This window comes from Capricornis sumatraensis, chromosome 21, assembly GCF_032405125.1.
Source record: "Capricornis sumatraensis isolate serow.1 chromosome 21, serow.2, whole genome shotgun sequence".
In the NCBI taxonomy this organism is placed as follows: domain Eukaryota; kingdom Metazoa; phylum Chordata; class Mammalia; order Artiodactyla; family Bovidae; genus Capricornis; species Capricornis sumatraensis.
In genome coordinates this window covers 59,182,870-59,204,922 of record NC_091089.1, presented here as the reverse complement: position 1 = coordinate 59,204,922, position 22,053 = coordinate 59,182,870, and the positions used below count along the sequence as shown (strand labels likewise).

The 22,053-nt window shown below is 45.8% G+C and overlaps 1 protein-coding gene across 1 annotated transcript; it reads right to left on the bottom strand.

Annotated features, from left to right (window-relative positions):
• Positions 1–13,619: 13,619 nt before the first annotated feature.
• On the bottom strand, positions 13,620–21,778 carry ST8SIA3 (ST8 alpha-N-acetyl-neuraminide alpha-2,8-sialyltransferase 3). Its single transcript, XM_068993953.1, has 4 exons — positions 21,327–21,778; positions 19,740–19,859; positions 16,797–17,354; positions 13,620–13,902 (listed from the first exon to the last, which is right to left on the bottom strand). The coding sequence occupies exons 1-4, from the start codon at positions 21,503–21,505 to the stop codon at positions 13,620–13,622; spliced, it is 1,140 nt and encodes a 379-aa protein (XP_068850054.1). The 5' UTR covers positions 21,506–21,778.
• Between the last annotated feature and the right edge of the window lie 275 nt (positions 21,779–22,053).

The following is a 22,053-nucleotide window of genomic DNA, read 5'->3' as shown; positions in this document are numbered from 1 at the left end:
TCATTATACTGAAGGCCCGTCTCTCCTAAATGGTCCTGGTGCTTAAGGACGTGATTGGATGGGCTTCCCCTTTTTGATGTGTACAGTTCTCCCAGCTCCCAAACAAGAGATGGAGCAACTGAGTTAAGCAGCACACAGCAGTAGCTTACTTACTTACCTTAGCATCGTATACAAATAAGCATTGCTTCTCTGTTGAGGAGTCATCCTGTTGATGAAGCATGCTTCCCACCTAAACTTTGTGCTTCTTTAAAGCCTTTACAACTTTTCTGGTGAAATAAAGATTTATAAATTTGGTCATTGAGCTTCTACTTGAACATTTCGGACCAGTTTTGAGAAAGACTTCTCTTAAAACATTGAGTCGTATCACTTGAAAATCCACTTAAAGGGATTTATACAGAGAAACAATCACTGATGTTCAAACATTCAAAGATGTTCAGCAAAGCACTATTTATAGCAGAGAATCCAAACTTAAATTTGAAACAATAATGGAGAATTAGTTAAATAAGATAGAGCTTCCATTCTGTGAACTTATCAAAGAATAATAACATGGAAGGCTTTCTTGATATATTTTTAAGCGGAGAAAAAGCAAAAGAACGCAGCAGTACACATGATTAGGGACAAACACACACTCAGAAAAACAGGTGAAGGTTGTAGGTGGTTTTTACTGTTCCTTTCTTTATCCCTATTTTCTCATATTTTTTCAAAGAATATTTTTATAATAATAAAAAAAGAGATAAAGTGAGCAGATTTTGCTTTTAAATATTTTCATTTAGATTTGAGAATTGTTGGTATAAAAGTAACTTTGATAAATTAGTTAAAATGTGGCTTATGAGGACAATGTGATTTAGATAAGTCACTTTCACACCTAAGCCTCTGTTTCTTCATCTGGAAACCAGAGCATTGAATTCATTACATATCTAAGTTCCTGGTCACCTGTGACATTCTGTGTGGTATGAGATAGTGTTCAGAGCAGCCTGTCCATCAAGCTAACTTACTCACCAAAAATGCCCGAGCGCTCAGTCGTGTCTGACTCTTTGCCACCTCATGGACTGTAGCCCTCCAGGATCCTCTGTCCATGGAGTTGTCCAGGCAAGAACACTGGAGTGGGTTGCCATTTCCTCCTCCAGGGGATCTTCCCGACCCAGGGATCAAACCTGTGTCTTCTGCGCCTCCTTCACAGGCAAGCAGATTCTCTACCACTGAGCCACTGGGGAAGCCCACTCTCTGAGAACAGTGCACTCCAAATGGGGTGCGTGTGTGTGTGCATGCCTGCTAAGTCGCTTCCTTCGTGTCTGTCTGTCTGTGACCTCATGGCCTGCAGCCCACCAGGCTCCTCTGTCCATAGGATTCTCCAGGCAAGAATACTGGAGTGGGTTGCCATGCCCTACTGCAGGGGATCTTCCCCACCCAGGGATCGAACCCACATCTCTTATGTCTCCTGCATTGGCATGTGGGTTCTTTACTACTAGCGCCACCTGGGAAGCCCCCAGATGGGGTCTACCCCCACTTATTGAGGCTGGTACAGACCCTGTGGAAGGCGCACTGGAGAAAGAGCCCAGACTCTTGCTTAGACTAAGAAAGCCAACTGCCTTACTGGCCTGGGAGAGTTGGGTCAAGTTGGCCCTTCTATGGGTGAGGTTTCTTTAATCTTTGTTTTGGTCAAGTTGCGGCAATGCATTTTCTTAGGGAAAAAAATTCTATTTTTAAAATTTAATTTGTACCTACTGGCCCCAGGCAAGGAGAGCCTGCAATAAACTTGGTGTCAATTCCATGTTTTGCTGAAGTTTCTGAAGGGTTTTGTTTTATTTTAGAACAACTAAACCGCTTCTCTGTAAGAGGTGACGGGGGCAATCATCAGCTTGTCAAGTCGTTTTCAGAAAAATAAGCCCTGAGTAATACAGCTGGCCTCTAAAATTTTTATTGTCTTCACTTGAGTATAATGGGGCCATCCTTTGCTGTTTGCCTCTCTTTCTCTCTGTCCTTTACCTGTATCCCATCCTCCCCTGGAGCTGCATAGGGTAGAAGATGTTCCCTTGTAATGTGTTGACCTGTTTCCCCAGTAGGACTTTTAAGTTCCTCCTGGCTAGGCACTGAGGTTTTGCCCATTTTGTATCCTGTTCCTATCCTGCCCGGTGTCACACATAGGTGACCATGAGTGACTTTTGATTTGAATTTTAAAGAGTACTGCAGCCAGCCCTCTCTGATGCCTCCCTGTTTACCAAAGTAGGGCTCTTTCACCCTCCATCAGCTCTCCGTTTGCTTGAGATTACATCAGGGCACTGCGCTATGGTGTATTCATATGCTGGGACATTCTTTTTTCCACTCTTAAGTCTTTTGAATTTGTTACAATATTGCTTCTGTTTTATGTTTGTTTGTTTGTTGGTTTTTTTTTTGGCCTCAGTGCAGGTGGGAGCTTAACTGCCTGACCAGGGATTGAACCTGCACCCCCTGCCCTGGGAAGGCGACGTCTTGACCACTGGATCGAGTCCCCGGGATCATCTTAATGTTGGAGCATGTATATTGAGAGAAACAATTCTGAGGCTGTTTATTCCTTCAGTCAACAAACACTTATTCATGGTGCTCGCTGAGGCAGCGGAGTTGGAGCAGAGGGACGACTTCTGGCATCTGTGATGTCGGCACAACGATGGGAAGGGAGAGGACAGGAGCAGAAGCAGGACGCAGACTCGATGGTCTGACTGTGCATCCGTCTATCCGTCCATCCATCAAATACCAGCTGATGGCCTAACAAGTTCCTAGCACTGGTTTGGGCACCGGGGCCACAGTGTGATTAAAACAGGCATGCCTGTTTTGGAGAAGGCAGAGGTTACAATATAGTGGGCAACATAGAAAAACAGTGAAGAAATACATAGATACTGTCTTTTCAAGTGAAGGATGAAAACCCTTCGAAAAAATAACTCAGGGAGTTGCATCGACATATAGGCACTTTCCCATGTGTAGGACAGGCAGCCGGCGAGACGGCGCTCTGTGACCGGGAGCCCAGCCTGGCGGCCTGTGATGACTGTGAGGGGTGTGATGAGGGGAGGGGGAGGCTCAGGGGAGAGCTGACACACGCATCACGGTGGCTGACTCGCACTGCTGTACGGCAGAAACCAACACGACACTGTAGAGAAATTCTCATTTTAAAACCATAACAAAGGGAGAGGGGACGGAGGCTGACGGGGGTATTCAGGGCAGGTGGGCTAGAGAGTGGCCAGAATGGCCGGAAGATGCACGGAAGAGGGCCCTGGACTGAGAGTCAGCTTCTCATTTCAGCGCTGCCTCTCACTCTGCGGCAGGAGTCAAGCTCTTAAGCATCCTTCCCTCACCTGATTACTGATGAAATAAGCTGATGTATGTGACTGTACCACTCAGGAGTAACATCATCATCATCATTATTAATGTTAAGGCCTGTTGCAAGATTTGCATTTAAAAGACCTGGGGAAAAACTGGGCATTGGGGGCTAGTTAGTATTAGCTACTCGTTCATGGCTGTAGATAACCAAGCTCAACCTTTCTGGAGTCCTGCAAGTCCCCAAGAGTTCCTTAAAACGCAGGGGATGAGATAAGGAGGATGCATTTAATCTGTTCATTGGATGCAGTGTGTGTGTGTGTGTGTGCATGGGCATGTGTGTGTGTGTGTGTGTATGTGTGTGCATTGTGTGTGTGTGTGTGTGCGTGCGTGTGTGTGTGTCCCTGAATGGGACAAAGACAACCAGTAGTGCTTTCCAATGCACAATCAAACAGTTTATTTAAAAACAACGCATTCAGTACTGTGTTTGGCACAGGAGGCAATGAGGCAGGCACATTCACACTTAACAGGTACATTTGGGGAGCTGTCGAAGCAGATCATTGCATTTTCTTCACAAACTACAGTCACAATCTACACGCAATTACCTTTACAAAAGAAAAAAAAAACAGGTGATCATCCTTGTTCACCAAGAAGGCAGGAGGCTATTTACACGTTCCTCAGTCCAGCATGCTGGCTTCAGTCTAGTCTCCGCAGCCCTGTCCATCTGGAAGCTCGTTTCTAAGAGTGACTGAGGCTGCCGCTCCTAAGAGATGTGAGTCTGAGTCCTAAGGGCTGAAGCTTCGTTCAGAGGGCAAGGGGTCTCCTCGTTTGCTGGAAAGGAGTAAAACCTTCAATGCCAGTCTCTCAGCAGGAAGTAGCTTTTCCAAAACAAATGCATCCAGTGCGTGGGGGAGGGCTCCGTGGTTATAACAAACTTAAGCATTTATTTTTCCTGACATATACTTCTTCCTCATTTCTATTATAATTTACAGTCACTGCTCTCCTACCTTTTGACCTTTTGGTTCCATCATTTCTCTATAAAGAACTTTGTTCCTCACCCTACATTGTTATAACATTCCTTAAAATGATGCTAAAATGAGGCGGTGAAACCAAGTAGGTTAAATGAGAGAAGATATCGTATACATTCTTTTGTCTTGATTTCTGATCCGTGCTTCCACAAGAGATTGTCAACTTCCCACCTAAGGAATGGAGGCAGCATGGCGTGGTGTAGTATAATAGAAACAGTGGTTGGGAGACCCAGACTCTAGTTCCAGTTAACAAGCTGGGAACATAAGTCAGTCTCTGTTTCCTGAACCTCAGTTGCCCCATCTCCACGTTGAGGATATTCACCTAGAATCTAGACCTGAGTTAATGTCTAGATTTGTGAGGTTCTGCTGTGGACTTAGGTGACTGCCCTGCGTGAATAAGTGATGCCGCACTGGGCTGGTTCAGTGCTTTTGTTCTGAGTCCCGGGAGAATTTCAGTGCTAATTGCTGACACTCCGCATTCGGATTTCAGCCTGTCGATAAACCCCTCCCAGGGCTCTTGGTAGTAAGGCTGCGTTCTGCCTAGTAAGGGCTTAGATCTGGATCTTGAAATGTGGTTAAAGAGCATTTCTGTCGTGGGTACCTATTATTCTAAGTCTTGCAAAATGGTCTAGGTTCTAGATTTCAGAGGGAAATCGGTTCCTTTCTGCAAATATTTAAATGACTTTATTTCACCTACATACATTGACCAAACCTCTCTCCCACTGTCTACCAGATTTTCTTCCCTACCTCACAAGATGAAGATGCTGTGGGGGTGGCTGGTTCCTCAGTCTTGGTTTTGCTGTTAATTTCTTCCTAGTAAAATTGGGACCACTGTTGAGTCGCTTCTGTTTAGGTGTGAGCTAACCCTCTTTGTGTATCAGGAAAAGAGCCAGATAAAAGCCTACTTTGTGCCCAGGATATGTGCAAATTTTCCTGAGCACAGAGAAAAGCATTTTAACATGTACCTGACTCATTTAAAATAAAATGTAATGTATTAACTATAGTGGAACAAGCTCATTTTGATACTTGTTAAGAAGGACAGAAAACAGAGGTATACCCTGACTTTTTGAACGTGATACAGAAAATGTCCAAGTTGAGTTTCAAACCTTCACAGTCTAGAAATATTTTACAGAACGTGTAGGGTATTTTACTACAGCAAGGAAAGTAGACCTGGTCCTTTATGATCTGATTTCGATTTACCGCATACAGAATAAAAACTTATGGCTACTCACTGTGTGTAAGGAATTAAGTACACTTTTTTTTTTCCCAGCATTGCCTTCCAAAGGATTTAATTAAACCCGCCTAAGAATGACTTCCATCCTAAAACCTTTAATTTTGCAAACGAAGCTTGTTCTGTGGCTCAGTCTGATTTCCAAACACTCAAGAAATAGGGCTTTCACTTACGACTGGTGGTGAGAAGGAAGGAAAGCTGAGCCCAGTGCCCAGGGACTGCAGCAGCCAGATGTTTGCTGGCAGGTCCAGCCTCAGCTCAGGGCTTCACTAAGGGCAAGGCAACACACGGTGCCTTCCCTCGCTGTGTTCCTAGCAGTATTCTTATTTAACGGTGTTTTTAGCCCACTGTGAATTTTCTGAGTGCAGAGAAAGTCCAGTTGAGCGCAAACTCAAGCCGTGGGCAGGGTTGGAGTGCTTTGCTGAGTGTCCCTCTGGTGAGGTAGAGACCTTTGGACCACAGAGCCTCCCCAGGTAAGGGTGATGGGTCCAGGTAAGCTAATCGGGCCTTTGTCTCCCCCCTGCTCCTTTGCAGGCACTAATTTCTGGATGCCTGTCACTTTTGTGCCACATCAGAAGGTTGAGGAGTAAGTGGACAGGGAAAATTAGCCAAATAGGGAAAGAGGCGATGGACGATAGGATGTGAGGAAAGATCAGCCAAACATGGTTTCCACTGGCAGTTAAATTAAGGAGTGTTTACCTGGAAGGTCACCTTTAGAAATCAGACAAGCCATGGCTAGTAACTCCTTAAAGTTCTGAGGAGTCTGTTGAGAGGTTCCTAAGAGTCACGTGGCTAAGGGAGTATTTTGAACCCCTTAAGGTCCTTAGCCTCAAGGACCAATAATATATTAAAAATACAGAATCAGTCAAGGTGGCCATGCCTCTCTGCGGCAAGCGGGGTCCACGGGATCCCCTCGGAAGCCACAGCTAGCCCTTCTATTTGGTGCTCACTGACTCAGAAATTGCTCAGGCAGTGCTGCGCTGGAGCCAGCTCATAATGGCTCTTGAGAACATATTGTGACATTTCAGCTGGTTGACATCAAGTTAGTAGTTGGACACTGGCTATGAGGAGAGTATCTATAGCATGGAAATTGGCAAGTCCTACAAATCAGGGCGCCATCATCCTTCAGAGCCAGTTGTTAAACATTTAGCATCACACCAAAGAGCTAAAGCTGTCTCTTAAACCCACAATAGGGAAAAGAGAGGCGATCTCTAGTATCTCTGATGATGAAAGTCTTTGCATGTGCACAGCTATGGAAAGGAGCTTGGCCAAAACTTCATTAGGATGTAATTTAAGAGTAATTCAGGAATGAAAGTCTCTCAGTTGTGTCGACTCTTTGTGTCCCATAGACGATACAGTCCGTGGATTTCTCCAGGCCAGAATACTGGAATGGGTAGCCTTTCCCTTCTGCAGGGGATCTTCCTAACCCAGGGATTGAACCTAGGTCTCCTGCATTGCAGGTGGTTTCTTTACCAGCTGAGCCACCAGGGAAGCCCAAGAATATTGGAGTGGGTCGCCTATCCCTTCTCCAGCGGATCTTCCTGAACCAGGAATCGAACCAGGGTCTCCTGCATTACAGGTGAATTCTTTACCAACTGGGCTATCAAGGAAGCCCTTCATTAGGATGGAGGGACCTTATTTAACAGAGGCTGGCACCAGGCAACCAGTGCCAACTGACCACCCCTTTTATATTCAGCTGGTTTTAGAACTTTAGCTTCTTCTTTTTTTTTTTTTTTTCTTTTTTGATTGGTTTCATTTTAACCCGAAGATCTTTGTATTTGGGGGCACTTCCTGGAGGTTGAGAAATAAGACCCCTTTAAAACTATTTTAGGCTCTGGGAATGACATCTAAGTAGAATCTGAATGAATTGTTCAACTTTCCTATTTCTCAGTCTGCCTATTTTTAAAGATGAGTGACCTGAGATTGCTCTTAGTCTGAACCAGAGTGACATATAAAGAGCTGGCCTTGGGGTAAAGTAGTTTAAAGCTATGTTCCCTACTCTGACTGTCTTCAGGCCTGCATCCATTCTGACAAAATTGACCAGTTACTGTTCACTTACAAATTAGTGACTGGTCAATTTAGCCAAAAGAGTTGAATGGTTGAGTCACTAAGACTGTGTTTCTATTGTCGTGATAAACCCAGGGAGCAGATCTGATGATAACTGCATGAGAGGTGACAAGCATTCAGCGACTTTGGTCAACATGGTGTACGTGACTTCGCCCTATATTTTTGGTTCCCAAATTGTGGCCACATCGGAATTACCTGGGAATCTTTGTAAGTGGGCTTTTATTCCAGGACATTCTGAGCCACAGGTCTAGGGAGGAGAGCAAGGACGGTATTAGCTCCTCCCCCCTTCCAGCTTGGCTTGCTGGTGGATGGGTAGCAAATCCAGGTCCTCTCCCCACAGCCCCATTGTCATCTTAAATCGGAGTCAGTTACTCGACAACAGGCTCATCACTGTGATTATCCATTGTAATTAACAGCAAGAGAATGAGCTTCATTGAGGATAAAAACATCTGTTCAAACACATATATCTTCAATAAGTCATCACAATAAAAAGAAATCTTAAATACTGCGTGATACAATAATGACATTCTAAAATGTTTTCCACTTTAAATGTTAAATCTATATGGCAAAGTAATCAAGGGGCGAGAGAGGCATATTTCATCATTTTGGTCTATGGTATCAGCTCATCTGTAGCCTTGATTAATTGGGCCACAGGGCCCAGACAGGACCAGCAGGTAACCCAGGGGTTCTAAGTCCCCAGCACCCACAACCCTCGGTCTGGGCTTTTCAGCCGCACACACGCACAGCCCAAACTTTCTTTGTGAGCCAAAGTGTAGTTCTATACACTCAGAGAGAAGTAGAGGCAAGACATAAGCTTTGGCTTGGCACATTCGAACCACTGCGGGGAAAAGGGTCCAGAATTATACAGAAAATGGCCGTCTCTCATCTCGCACAGGAAGACCCAGCCTCAATTATTCATTGTTATATGCGCATCTTCTCAGCATATTGAACTAAATGCAAGAATGCGAAGTCTGCTCTTGAAACTACTTATTACATGGAAAGGCACTGACAACATGTACTTTTACCTAGAGTCCTCAAATGAAAATTTTACATACAGAAAGGTACATAACCGCTCTCAGCATTCAACTTTTAAATTATGCATACATATTACTAAAACAAGGTTTTATTAAGATGAATAGATTATTAAGATCCCAGCTGTCAACTGGGAACTGTCAGTAACTTCACTGTGGTTTACCAGATTTATCAGAATCATCATTCACCAAGTAGGTTTCCTCTCATGTTAGCGGAGAATGTAGATTATTCCTAGTGGACTGTTGTATACCTAGGCAAGCATCTTCGTTTCTGTTTTGCATTGAGAAATAATTTTTAAGTGGAGGGAAAATCTTTTTTCCTCTTTTTCAGCTTTTCTAACTTATTTTATTTTCTGTCCCTTGTAGACCCCAGACCATAATCACTTTCTCTTTGAGCCCACTTTTATTGGATGCTGATGAGCCAAGAAGTGCTAGATGAAGAGTCAAAATTTCTCCACTGATTACCTGTGCAATCTTGGGAAAATCACTTAACCCCTCTGTTTCTCCATTTCTCATTTTGGAAAGTCAAGAATTAGGACCAGAGATATTGAAAGGCTCTTCCATTTCCAGTGTCCTAGGTCTCTAGAATTCTGTCCCTGCAGCCTTTTGCCCTCAACACCTCTTTGCTGACTAACGGTGTCTAATAATTAGAACTTTGCCCAAGTCAAGGAGAAGAGGGTGGCAGAGGATGAGATGCTTGGATGGCATCACTGATTCATTGGACATGAGTTTGAGCGAACTCTGGGAGATAGAGAGGTTACAGGGAGGCCTGGCGTGCTGCAGTCCATGGGGTTGCAAAGAGTCGGACACGACTTAGCAACTGAACAACGGCAACAACCCAAGTCAAAAGAAATGCTTTTCTATTCCTCTGCTTCCCCACCCAGTCAGGTTACTTCCAACGTTCACATCCGTGGATAACTGGCTAACTGGAGGCCTGGGCACGAGGAGGCCAGGGGACCCTGTTCCTGCACAGCCTGGCTGGTAGCGCCATGGTTAGGGGCCTGCCATCAGAGTCACACAGATGGCCCGGTGGTCACAGCCAGCACTGCTAGGCACACACACCTGTACCACGGTCAAGGACACTGAGGACACAGAAGCAAAGCAGAGGAACTGCAGAGGTTTAAGCATCAAATATGGAGATTTTCTGGGTGTGAGAGGGGTTCTTAATACCACACTTTAACGCTGTCTCCCCTGGATCTGCATGCCTGCACAGGACACCCAGAACAACTGATGAAAACCGAGGGAGTAGCGTTAGCAGGTTGTTAAATACTTGTGGGTTTCTTTTTGTTTGTTTGTTTTTCTGTGCAACTGAATCGGTCATTTGTGTTGGTGTCACATGTAGACAGACTTGGGGACTTTATGGTGATATTTATTCCAATAGTGAGGATGGACTCTACCATAAGTATCTGAAAAAAAGAAGTGTTAGTTGCTCAGTTATGTCTGACTCTGTGTGACCCCATGGACTGTAGCCCCGCCAGGCTTCTCTGTCCTTGAAATTCTCCAGGCAAGAATACTGGAGTGGATTGCCATTTCCTCCTCCAGGGGATCTTCTTAATCCAGGGCTCCAACGTGGGTCTCCTGAATTGAAGATGCATTCTTTACCATCTAAGCCACCAAAAAGAAGAAAGGTTCTGACAAAAGGATGCACTTAACCTATAACCAATAGAGCAAAGTCAATGGGAAAACCAGGGGTTGGTATGTGTGGCTGAATCAGGAAGGAGGACCCACAGGCCTGTCGGCCCATGCCACTGCTGTTGAACACACAGCCTTGGAGACCCTGGCTGTTTATACCACTGCCTTCCTAATCTGGGCTCACGGGACCCACCAGCTGTTTTGGTCGACAGTAGTTATATAGGTTTAATCTTTGGAACTGTGTTTAAAAACAAAAAAGACTTTTTGTATCATCAGCTAGAGGCTGTTTTTCTCTATGCTGAAACTGTAGGTCAAGGGCATAACTAACCAATAAAAATAACAGTAAAAGGTGCCATATATTGAGTGCTGACTACATGCCGAAAACTGAGATAAATGCTTTACCCACATGCGGAATCTAGGTTTTTTTTATTTTTTTATTTTTGCAATAGAAGGATAAAGCCTGCATATAAAGAATGGGTAAATTATGAGAATTGTGGTTAACCACTATGGGAGGGCTTGGGATTGTCTTCAGAGATTTTTAAAGACAAAGGGAAAGGTGGTCTTCTGGGATCAGCTCCAGGAAGTCCTACCTGGGAACAGGAGATAAGCCTTATCTCTCTGTCCTGGGTCTGGGAGACAGGTCTGTTTCCTCAGCAGGTTGAGTTTTTGTGAAAGTGATGGATGAAATGATGGTGGGAAATGACAGAGTCCTCTCAGAACTCTAGGTTAAAATGGAGCCAAGAGTGAAGTGAGATTTACTCAGTCTCCCTGAACTTAAAGAAAAATCCCCAAACTTGCCATTCTGATGACAGCTAATAAAAAGGGTCCACAAATAGAATAATTAACTGGCTTTAGGGCTTCTGCTCTTTCGCTCTTTTCACCTGCCTGGTTCCAAGTGTCCACATATTTAGTGAAATCTAGTGGGCACACTGGGGTTAAAACTCCAGAGTCAGGATCTGGCCCATATTCAGTTCAGTTCAGTCGGTCAGTCGTGTCTGATTCTTTGCAACCCCATGGGCTGCAGCACGCCAGGCTTCCCTGTCCTTCACCCTCTCCCAGAGCTTGCTCAAACTCACGTGCATCGAGTTGGTGATGCCATCCAGCCGTCTCATCCTAATATTGGCATAATCACTTAGCTGAAACCAAGTGAACTAAGTGCTTCGGAAGATCCGACTGAACCCTCCCGTCAGTTTCCCATCTCCCTGTGGTCCTAACAGAGAACAGCACCAAGACTGTAGTACTTTCCTCTTTTTTTTTTCTTTTCTTTTTTAATGTAGTACTTCTCCTCTTTAAAGTGATAAGGGAATAAGCATGTGGTTTGTGTGCCCATCAAATTGTATCATTGCATTTAGAAGTGTTTCGGATATCGCCCCCTCTAATTATTTCAAGCATCGAGCTGTTTTAGTGGCTTCCCACTTCAAAACACCCATTCCGATGTCTTCCTGTCTATTTGGATGACTGTCACTCACACAACAGAGTGAGGTGTGTCACCAGTGGTAACACGTTTGGACCTGTACGACTTTTCTGTCACTGGTTAGTATCTGGATCTATGGAAGCTGCCCTGATTAGCTTTCTGGGAAAAATTAGAAGAAAACAGCCCTCTTCAGAGCCAGGCAGAACATGAGCATAAGAACCGCATCTTTCCTTATCAAATCAGACTTATATTTGGTTTGATTTTTGGCACGATGGTACCTTCCCAAGGAGGGGCAGGGAGCTGCTTACTGAACAATAGCAATGATTTTAAACAGTATTTGTAACATTACAAGCAATCTAGATGAGATTTCTGGAAAAGAACAAGCTACCCCACCCAAATATATTATAAATGTGCTTGACTGGCATTTGGAGAGAAGAAAGAAACTCTTATTAAAATTTAACATCGACTTGGCCAGACTTTGGGCTGAACTGGAAGAACAGAGTGCTGCGCGGTGAAAAGCTGGGGACAGGAGTGATGTGATTTCTACTCCTAAGGCTGAAAGGGGAGCAGCTGGTGAGCCCCTTGCAGCAGGCCCATGCATCTCCAGTTCCAAGGGTTCGTTTAGTACCAGTCTTGCCACGAAACAGTGGCTTTTCCTTTTGAAATGCTAGATTTGTAGAGCCGATTTCAGTGGAAAGAGGGAATATCTGATGTCTACCATCGCCTTGGAGTTCTGGAGCGGTGCTGATGGACGTGGTGACACTCAGGATGACCTCGCCTCAGTGCCGTTCACATAGGGGCCTAGCCAGCCTCAGAGCACCTCCTCTGCTTTGACCCTGCTGGTTCTCAGAGGCCCTGACCATAGTTACAACACTTTAGGGGCCATGGGATCCATAACAACTTCTAAGTATTCTCCTTCCTTCCCCTTCTACTATAAGTACCAGACTCAAGCTGACTCCCTGCCTCTACGTTCTGAGGGGATTCCCAGTCCAGTGCTTGGGTTGGGGCTGTGGGAGGCACTGCACCCAGGCTGGAACGCCCTTGAAGGTGTGGCATCAGGATGATTTGCCATAATAGCACTCAGGGTGACGAGATGAGATGCCACCCGCGCCACAGGCTTTCTTAGTGATGGTCAAAGATGCCCTGGATCACGTGCCTCCCAGCAGAGAGGAGCTGCTCTGCTGCAGGATGGCTGCATGGAACAGTGAGAACTTCCCGAGGGGCATTTCTTATAGAAGGAATCGCAAGGGGATCCATCATGACCTGCTCAGTTTGTCATGAAACATCAGTTACCCAGAGCCTTGAACGTATCAACTACAGATGCAAGACATACAAGCAAAGCGATTTCAACATGACTCTTAGCCAAATATAAAAGTCCATGGTGGTGGGGCCAGGAAAGTGGTTGTAGGGGGTGGAAGGGAGGGGGTGGGAGGGGCAGGGGGGAAGAGAGAGGAAGAGAGAGAGGATATTCGCAAACCATTTTTTTCTGTTTTCATTTCGAAGAGTCTGATCCCACCCAGGCAAAACTGAAATCCTGCCCAAACCTCTGCCCAGAGGCCTCTGATGGCAAGGACTCTATCTGAGCAAAGCTGTAGACACTACAGCTCTAATCCTCACTAGAAAAAAAAAAAAAAAAAAGAGGCAGTTTATTATTAAAATACAAACTTGAAAATACTTCAAACCATTTCATTAGCAGCAGAGTTCTCAATGCAACGGTCCCTTTATCAATCAAGTCTAGATCACGAGGCTTCAAAGCATCTGTCTTGCTAAGACCCTTAAAAGAGCAGGGCAGAGGGAAGAAAAGACCCCTTTGCTCTTAAGGGGCAGACGGTCCTTACGAGAGACTCTCTAGGGGTCTGTTCTGATGGGCTACTCGGCGTGAGTCGGGGCACTTTTAAACAGGCCGTTTGGCACCTCCCGTTCGGTTCTCAGGCACAGTGTGACAGGGTCAGCTTGGTGAGCCCTTCCCCATGCATTCGGTACAACAGCTGGAACTCAGCCGGCAGCTGGTGGGACTCCTGCCACTTGGTGGTAAATTTGGTTCCTTTTTTGTCATAGTAATGGTACGGAAGATCTTCCCTTGTGTTGGGGTCAAATCCAAAAGGCCAGAATCCATACAAGTGGATCTCTTCACAGACTGCTGACGCCAGGGTGTACATGAGAATACCTGTGCTCAGCCGTTTGGGTGACAAGTGTTTGTTTTTCCAATACCTGTGGAATAATAAGTACAGGTGGATTCAGAGGCCAGTGTTGAAGGTTTCCGTCAGACGAGTCACTGTGACCAGGTGGGGGCGGGGAGTGAATTTATCCAAGTAACTTAACCAGTACTACTCTGAATCTATCTTGAAGACCACAAAAAACCCCTCAGGGCAGGGCCATCTACTTTGTGAGATCCAATGCCAAATGAAAATGTGGGCCCTTATTTAAAAAATACTCAAGAATTTCAAGAGGGCAAAGCAGAGGATTAAACCAAGTGTCGGCCCTGCTGAGCACGGGCTCGTCTGTTACCGTGGAAGTCCCGCGTTTGAAGCTGTCCCTGCTCTGTGCTTAGTCACTTAGTTGTTCCAGCTGTTTGTGGCCCCATGGACTGTAGCATGCCAGGCTCCTCTGGAGCCATGGAATTTTCCAGGCAAGAAGTACTGGAGCGGCCCTGCTCTGAGTTGTCCTAAAGAGTGGTGTCTCTGAGTCCCTGCAATGCCATAAAAGCCCACCAATGGGAACGGCCATGCCTCTCATGTGTAAAGGGCGCTTGGGAGTAGGGAGCAGGTATTTAATCTAAGGGGCCCTCCTCTGTCACTTCCTTACCCAAACTCAGACATTAAATCTTTCTTCGTGGGTTTGGAAAGATTGTGGGGCCTTATTTTTTTCTACCCTTTTGTGAAAACCACAATTCCTGTTTCTGTGTCTTAACCGAGGGCTTCCAAGTCCTTCTTTGACGTGCCAGAACCTAAGAAAAGTATTTACACACTTCCTGAATTTGTAAAAAATGCTAAATAATGGTTGTTGTGCCTTCCGTATTTAGACAGTAATTTGAAGCCTTGCTACCTAAACTGCCAAGTATCTGAGACTGCTGTGGCGTGAAGGTGTGTGTACATGTGCAGGCGTGTGCCTCTGCACTTGTGACTGGTGTGTAAGCATACTCAAACTGTTCATGAATCAGATTTCCACAGACCGTACTTCCTCCAAGGTTTTGTTGAACTACTAGGTTTGGTCCAAGCCCGAGTGGGTCATTCTGGCTACTCCACGGGCCTCCTGATAGGCTGGGGGCCAGGAGGGCCACACAGGCTGCTTCTGGAAGGTTCTATCACATGGAGTTAGACCCTTCTTCAGTACCTGAAGGCTTCACATGGACATTCCCCTTCCAGGTGAAATTCACAAGTTCAGTCTTTGTTTTTATATTCTTACCTAAGGAGTTAGAATGACTTCTAACGATTCTTTCGGTACAGCTGTGCTTAAATGGAGCGAGAGGGGAGCAAAATGATGAAGTCAGAAAGACCACAGGGCAGGTTGGCAGGAAGCCTGGCTTCTAATTCTGGTTCTGCCCATTTTGGGCAGTGATGTTCAGTAAATACCTCGTTCTTTGTACCTCAGTTGATACGTCTTTAAACTTAGCAGCTGAGTTATATTACCTCTTAAAAAGGTAACCACACATCCTGGGAAACTGAAATAGCTCCAGTTTCTGTCTGTTATCTTTGTCGTAATTCTTAATACCGCCCTTTTTCTTTCCAAGAAGAAGTTCCAGCATGGACTATAAATGCTGGCATCAGCCTGCCTGTTAGATACATACCAGCTGATTCCATGATCATTCCTCCTTACACGAGAGGTCAACTACAAGATCTTAAATCTGGAAGATGTTAGAGGACTACAGGATGTCTACTATGTACCCATCTGCGATGTGATGAGAGTTTTAGAACCTTTTCTACCAGCCCTCCCAGAACCCACTCTAACTTGCAGTAACACCTAGAGAGTATGTGAGGGCATTGGGGCTGCTCGAATAGGGAACATTAGAGGTGAGGCGATTTTCTCAGATTATTCACAGAAAGAAATTATGCAATTAATTTTATTTTATAAAATTCCCTTCATTTTATAAATGTGTGTGTGTGTGTGTGTGTGTGCACACGCTCAGTCATGTCTAACTCTTTGAGACCCCACAGATTACCAGGCTCCTCTGTCCATGTAATTTTCCAAGCAAGAATCCTGGAGTGGGTTGCCAGGCTCTTCTCCAGGGGATCTTCCCAACCCAGGGATCAAATCCAGGTCTCCCGCATTGCAGGCGGATTCTTTACCATCTGAGCCATCAGGAAAGCCCTTAAATGCCTGCTCCCATTTCTGGCTGCTCATTAGAATCATCTGGGGAGTTATGAAGACATACCAAGTATCTGAGCCACTCTCCTTCCCCACCAGACAAATCACGCTAGGATCTCTTGAAGCAGAGCCCAGACAAGAGTATTTTTTAAAATCTCTCCAAGTGATTCTGAGGTATAGCCAGAGTTAAGACTCATCAGACTAGATGAAAATACTGCATCCTGGTTAATCTGTTTTTCAAATTACAGGGGGATAACAACAAGCTGCTAAAATACTTTTCACATGTTTTGGCACTCAACTCTCCAGTGATAAAGGCGATTTTACAATTTTGACTTGTCTAGGTGGTTTTCTAATCTTGGCTATCTGAAAAAAACAAAACCACCCATCAAAGAAAAAGGAACATTTAAAGTCAATTGCATCTTTAAGAAAACCACTTGATCTGTCTACTTTAGTTGTTGGCATTATTGGGACGTAGCTGTCCATTCAGAGAAAATTATTGATTTGTGGTGATTTTCATGACTGCTTGTTAGGCTTACCACCACGGAAGGGGATGGGGGATGGAGAAGCAAAGCTGATGAAACACCAGTCCTTCCATTTGACACTTGGTGACCAGCTGGGGTAGGAGATTGAACTTCTTACCTAGAACCATCCGTTCATTCGTTGCAAAATGTCAGAGTGTGTTCTAGGGTACTAGGCTAACCACAACAACTAATCAGATAGCTAGCTCCCACCCCCAAGAGATTACGACATTCATTTGCCATCTGGTAGGGTGTGAGTTAAAGGCAATAAAACATACACACCTGTTGACATGTTGCATTATATTTCCAGGCCAAGCCAACTGGAGCTTTAACTGGCCTCTGTGTTCAACAAAAAAGTCAACTAATGTCCTGGTAACAGTGGCCGACGTGTGGAAGAAAAAGGCAGGGATCCAAAGAATGGCCCCGTCAAGCTTTTTCAAACTGAGAAAAAAGTTGTTACGGTCCTGAATGGTCAACAGGTTGTTGTAATATTTTTCCAGGATGCTGGGGTTGAAGGTGGTAAGGTTGGTTTTCCTTCCAACATCTCTTTGGAAAGCCTCCGTAGGGGCGAAATTGCAACGGAAAACAAAATCTGACTTATCTATCTGCGGTCCACACCGGCTCCCTGTCAGGATCCCGCTATTTCCAACCACAGCGCAAATGTTATAACGCTTGTTCACAATGGGAGACACATCTGGAAGCAGTGATCGGAAGTTATTGCTAATAGAGAAAACATATTTATGGCTGGAATAATCATAGTGCATCAGTTGTCCAATCCGAACACTATTCTTGGTCAAAGAAAAGTTTTTTATTACATCGACATGCTGAAGAATTTCTTGCCTAAAATAAAAAGAGATTCATTAAATGTATCCCATTCAAAAGAATTGATTTTCCATCTTAGGTCTTACACTGTTTCATTCAGGCAAGAACTGTAGGCACACTGAACCCAAGAAAGATTACACATTCATAATAATTGAAGGGAGAGCTGCTTCAGGATTACAGACATGCTCTAGTCTCTCAAATTCTGGGTGTAATCCTAAGGCTTGTAAATGTTGTGATTTATGGTTTTCAGTAGCTGATTCTTTGGGGTTCTGCTCTACCCGAAAACTGTATTTGATCAAAGGGGAGGCATGGGCCAAACTGTGTCAGAAGATACAGGGAGACAATTTACACAGACCCCAAGGAGCTCACATTAATGCACAAACATTAGTGACTTACAGTTTTCAGCTAGGGACTACTTGTTTGCTATTGGGCTATAGTGTACAAGGAATATCAAATATCACTAGTGTCCAAATAGGAGTCAAACAGATATGAGTCAGTATGGTACTATCTATTATTAAAATATGAAAATTGTAATAGCAGCGGGAGTAGTTGAATATTTAATAGAAATGAGATGATAATCTCATTATTGTCCTTTGAATAATGAAAAAGGAATCTTTTTCTACTTGATTATATAGAAACCAAATTAAGTTAGAGAAACCTAATTCTTTAGAAAAAGAAGCTATTGTAAATCCTGAAAACATGTGTATATTCTAAGAATTCAGAGAATAAACAGGCAAGGGTGATACTTAGCACTAATTCCTGGTTGCTTTCATGTTGAGCATTAAGTAAAATTAACTATCTCCTCTTAAAGTCTCTGCTATTTAAAATACTTAGGAGAGATCGGCCATGTGTTACTCTGCTACTAGGTTCTCCAGTTCTAAGAAATCACATTGAATGCCTCTGTCTTTTGCCTAAAAAAAAAAAGAAAAAAAAATAGCAGGAATGAAACTAAATGCTTTGCATACTATCTCTTTACCTGGAATCTTACTTTTTAAAAAAATTACTTCAATTTGTCAAAATGCAGAGCGACATACACTGAAGGCTTTAAAGCAAACTTCCAAAGTTACTAAGTGTTCACTGAAAACTGTTACAAAGGTAAAAGTTTAAAGTGACACTGAGCAAGTTAAAGATTACCTAATAAATGGATTGAAAGAAGGGAAGTTTTGAGAAGGAAATATTGTTCTAATTGGTTATTTGGATCACATGGCCTAGTGTGGGGAGAACATTTTTACTGAGACAGAAATATGTTTTGGGAAATATATAATAAATTTGACAATTTTCTGGGCTGCTTAGAAAATTAAGTTGGATTAAAACCACAAAAGTTAAAAAAAAACCTTCATAGGTTTAGAATGAATCAATTATTATCATGGACTAATTGCTAATTAAATAGTGTTTTAAAATTTTTAATCATAATCATATGACTTTATGCCAGCTTTTCAAGTAAACATTTTCATGTACCATGGATAGCTACTGAATTTTTAAAAATTCTCTCATTAGATTAAAAGTGCAATAACTAGAAATTCTATGACCAAAACACAACACCCTAAATAGAGTGGTAAAATAAACTTTCGTAAAATAAGTATTCATACCCCTAATGAATACACTAGATGGCTCACATTCCATTTAGCAGCATAATTATCCCACCAAGAAGGAAGAAGTAATGACTTATCTGGGATTACTAAGACTAGACCAGAAATCACTGAAGAGAATGCATACATTCGCATAAATCTCATCCTTCTTCCCCCACCTCAAAAAAGAAAAACAGAAAAGAAAGGAAACACACACACACACACACTCCATGTATAAATGAAGCTGCTGTAAGACAACTAAGAGTAATTTTGGTAGCTTTTACAACATATTAAAAGCTATAAAAGTTTAATAAGAACAATCAGGTTAAAAAACCAAAACCATACTTAAAGATCTGCATATATTTGGGCTGAGATTTTTCACTAGTAATTTGTTGGGGATGAAGTATAGTGTCTTCTGTATTTCAGTGAGACAATACTTTTTTACTTTTTTTTTTCTTTTTCCCAGTGAAGGGCAATGAAAATGCATTGGGTGGTCTTTCTGTCATTAACTTTTTTTTAAATAAATGGCTTTGGCAGTATTAGCCATACATGTTACCTATAAACCATGGTGCTCAATTAAGCTCAAGTTAAGGAGAATACAGGAAATATCCCCCCCCCTTCTTTTCAAATTGGCCTATTGGTGTTTTCCTTTTATGAGGGGGCACTCCATAAACAGAAAAGGGTTGCTAATCAGCCTTTGTGCAGTCAGGCCAAGAAGGCAATGCAGATACACCTCGGGCTGGGGGGAGTGGATTTCTGTTGTTCTGTTATTATTTCGTTTTGTTTTGGTTTTGAGCTCCAGAATTCAGAACACCTCCTGGATCTCCTATCCTACCTTTGATGTAAAAACGCTGTCCGATTAAACGTCCACTTAGGTCTGGCTTGGAGTTCATGAGTCACAGAATGCGGAAAGGGCACCAATGACGAATCTAGAAGCTTCAGCGCAAATTGCGACCTGGAGAGGGGCATGAGTACACAGACAAACGCGCTGGGCTCCGCTCGGGGGAGCCAAGGCAGCCATTAAGGTCCGGCCGGATGGCAGCGGGGCGGGGACGGTGGTGGCGCGGAAGGCTAGTTGGCGTAGGCCTTCGGTGACATCCCGCCCCAGAGCCCCCTGCTCCTCTGGGCCACCTTCTGCTCCCCACACACACTCAGGAGGAAGAGGGGATACTGGGGAAGCCCGTCTTCATTGTCCATCCCTCCGGGAGCGGGAGAGACCATAAAATGGCCGTCTCGCGGAGAGCAGGGCCGGGAGCCCGGCGCTCGGCCAGAAGCGGCCGCGCCAGGGGGACCGGAGAGTCAGCACCGCGGACAGCGGCCGCGCCCGGGCGGGAGGGCCGGGGAGTCAGCACCGCGGACAGCGGCCGCGCCCAGGCGGGCCGGGCCCGCGCCGCCCCCGCGCCGCGGCCCGATTGATTTTTGGAGAAAAGGGCAGATGAACCCAAGACCCTGGGGAAGGCTTGGTGGGGGGTGGGTTGGGGGATGGCTCCTTCCTTAACCTCTTCCTTCTCGAGCCTCGGTCTGATTTCCCCCTGACCGGGGGCCCTCCGGACGCCCGCTCCACTCCTTCCCTGGGTTTCGCACCTCGGGTCTGGCTGAGACCACAGGGTGCAGTTCGTATTCGCCACCAGCCCCTCTTGGAGGCTCTGTTGGCAGAGCTCTTGTGGGGGGTGGGGGTGCGGTCACAGTTGGGGCAGAAGGTCTCCACGAGCTCCGCCGAGCTTCGCCCGGCGCCTGCCTTCTCGGTCCAGCCTCGCGCCCGGCGGTGACTTGGACCCGGGGCGAGGGGAGGCGGCCCTTAAGCTGCTCGCTTCCCGCAGAGGGCGGGGGGGGGGGGGGGAATTGCGGAAATCCCGGAAAGAGTTGACGGGGCGGGGGGGCGGTGGGCGATGGCCGGGCGGCGGGTAAGGATCGAGGTCGAGGACCCCAGGGGCTGCAAGAGAACAGACCCGAGCCTCTTTTGATGGCTAATGGGTGGGGGAGGAAAGCAGGAAAGCGCGCCAGAGGAGTCCGGCGCCTGCGCCATTTACTCGCCCCGGTCCGCGCGCGGGGTAGGCGCTCACAGCCACGCATGTCCATCTCTGCATGCCCACTCCCAGATACACACAAGGCCTCTCCATCCACCATCATTCTCCTTAAACCACCTTCCCCACCCCCCCATTTTTGAAATAGGGGAAGGGATGCCAAAGAAGAATATGAGAATGCAATCACTTTGATGAGGACGACGTCTGGATATTTTTTTAAAAAATGCAGGAGGTGGGTGGCGGTGGTGTTAAGAATCAGAGAGAGGCATGGAAGGACCACGCAGTTACCTTGCCCAAAGTGTCTCGGAGAAGGCAAAACACCCTCCCTCCCCCCACCCCCCGACCTCCCGCCCCCATAAACCAGATAATCCGCGGGCGCCCAGAGGCCCCGCACTCACCGGAATCCCGCGTGGAGCATGTACATTCGGGGCGCCCCCGGGTTGGCGTACTTGGGAGTGGTGAAGATGCTCTCCTTTTTCAGGGACACGTAGCTGATGAGCGATAAAATCAGCAGGGCGACGCTGAGCATGACCAGCCCCAGCACACTGGCGACCCGGGCCATTTTGCAATTTCTCATCCCGGGCCGGCTTGGGATCAGGAAAAGCGGGGAAATCGGTCCATTGAGCGGCCAGCAGCTCGCTGGCGTGTCAGTGTGTGTGTGAGTGTGTGTGTTCGCGCGCGCGTGTCAGCGTATGTGCCGGGGGGAGGGGGACCGGGCAGGGAAGCCGCGCACGGGCCCCGGGGTAGGGGTGGGCAGGAGCCCCAGAGAGAAGCCGGGCCCGGGAGGCAGGGGCGAGCGGGCCCGCGAGGCTGAGCAGGGAGACGGAGGGTCTGCGCGGCGCCGCGGCGCTGGAGCGGCGCGCCGTGCGTCTCCGGCCGCCGGCTCAGGCTCCCCCGCGCGTTTCCAGCGAGGCTGCCATCTCCTCTGCCGCCTGCAAGACAAATGTGATTGGAATAATGTTACAGTTCGATCTAAGCACAGGATTTAATTAATGAACTCTAATCTCCCAAATAACCGGGGGAGGGGAGGGGGAGGGAGGGGTGAAGGGAGGTGGCAGAGAGAGGGGAATTGAGGCTTGGAAGGCTGCAGCCCGCGTCTACCGGGCCTTCCCCGCCGAACATGCC

What these genes read in the sequence shown, in the direction of transcription:
- ST8SIA3 (XM_068993953.1), bottom strand. Translation starts at nt 21,505, where the DNA reads ATGAGAAATTGCAAAATGGCCCGGGTCGCCAGTGTGCTGGGGCTGGTC. An exon ending in ACAGCGTTTTTACATCAAAG is followed by an intron (nt 17,355 to 19,739) that starts GTAGGATAGGAG and finishes TTTTTATTTTAG; the next exon opens with GCAAGAAATTCTTCAGCATG. An exon ending in ATAATGCAACATGTCAACAG is followed by an intron (nt 13,903 to 16,796) that starts GTGTGTATGTTT and finishes ATTATTCCACAG; the next exon opens with GTATTGGAAAAACAAACACT.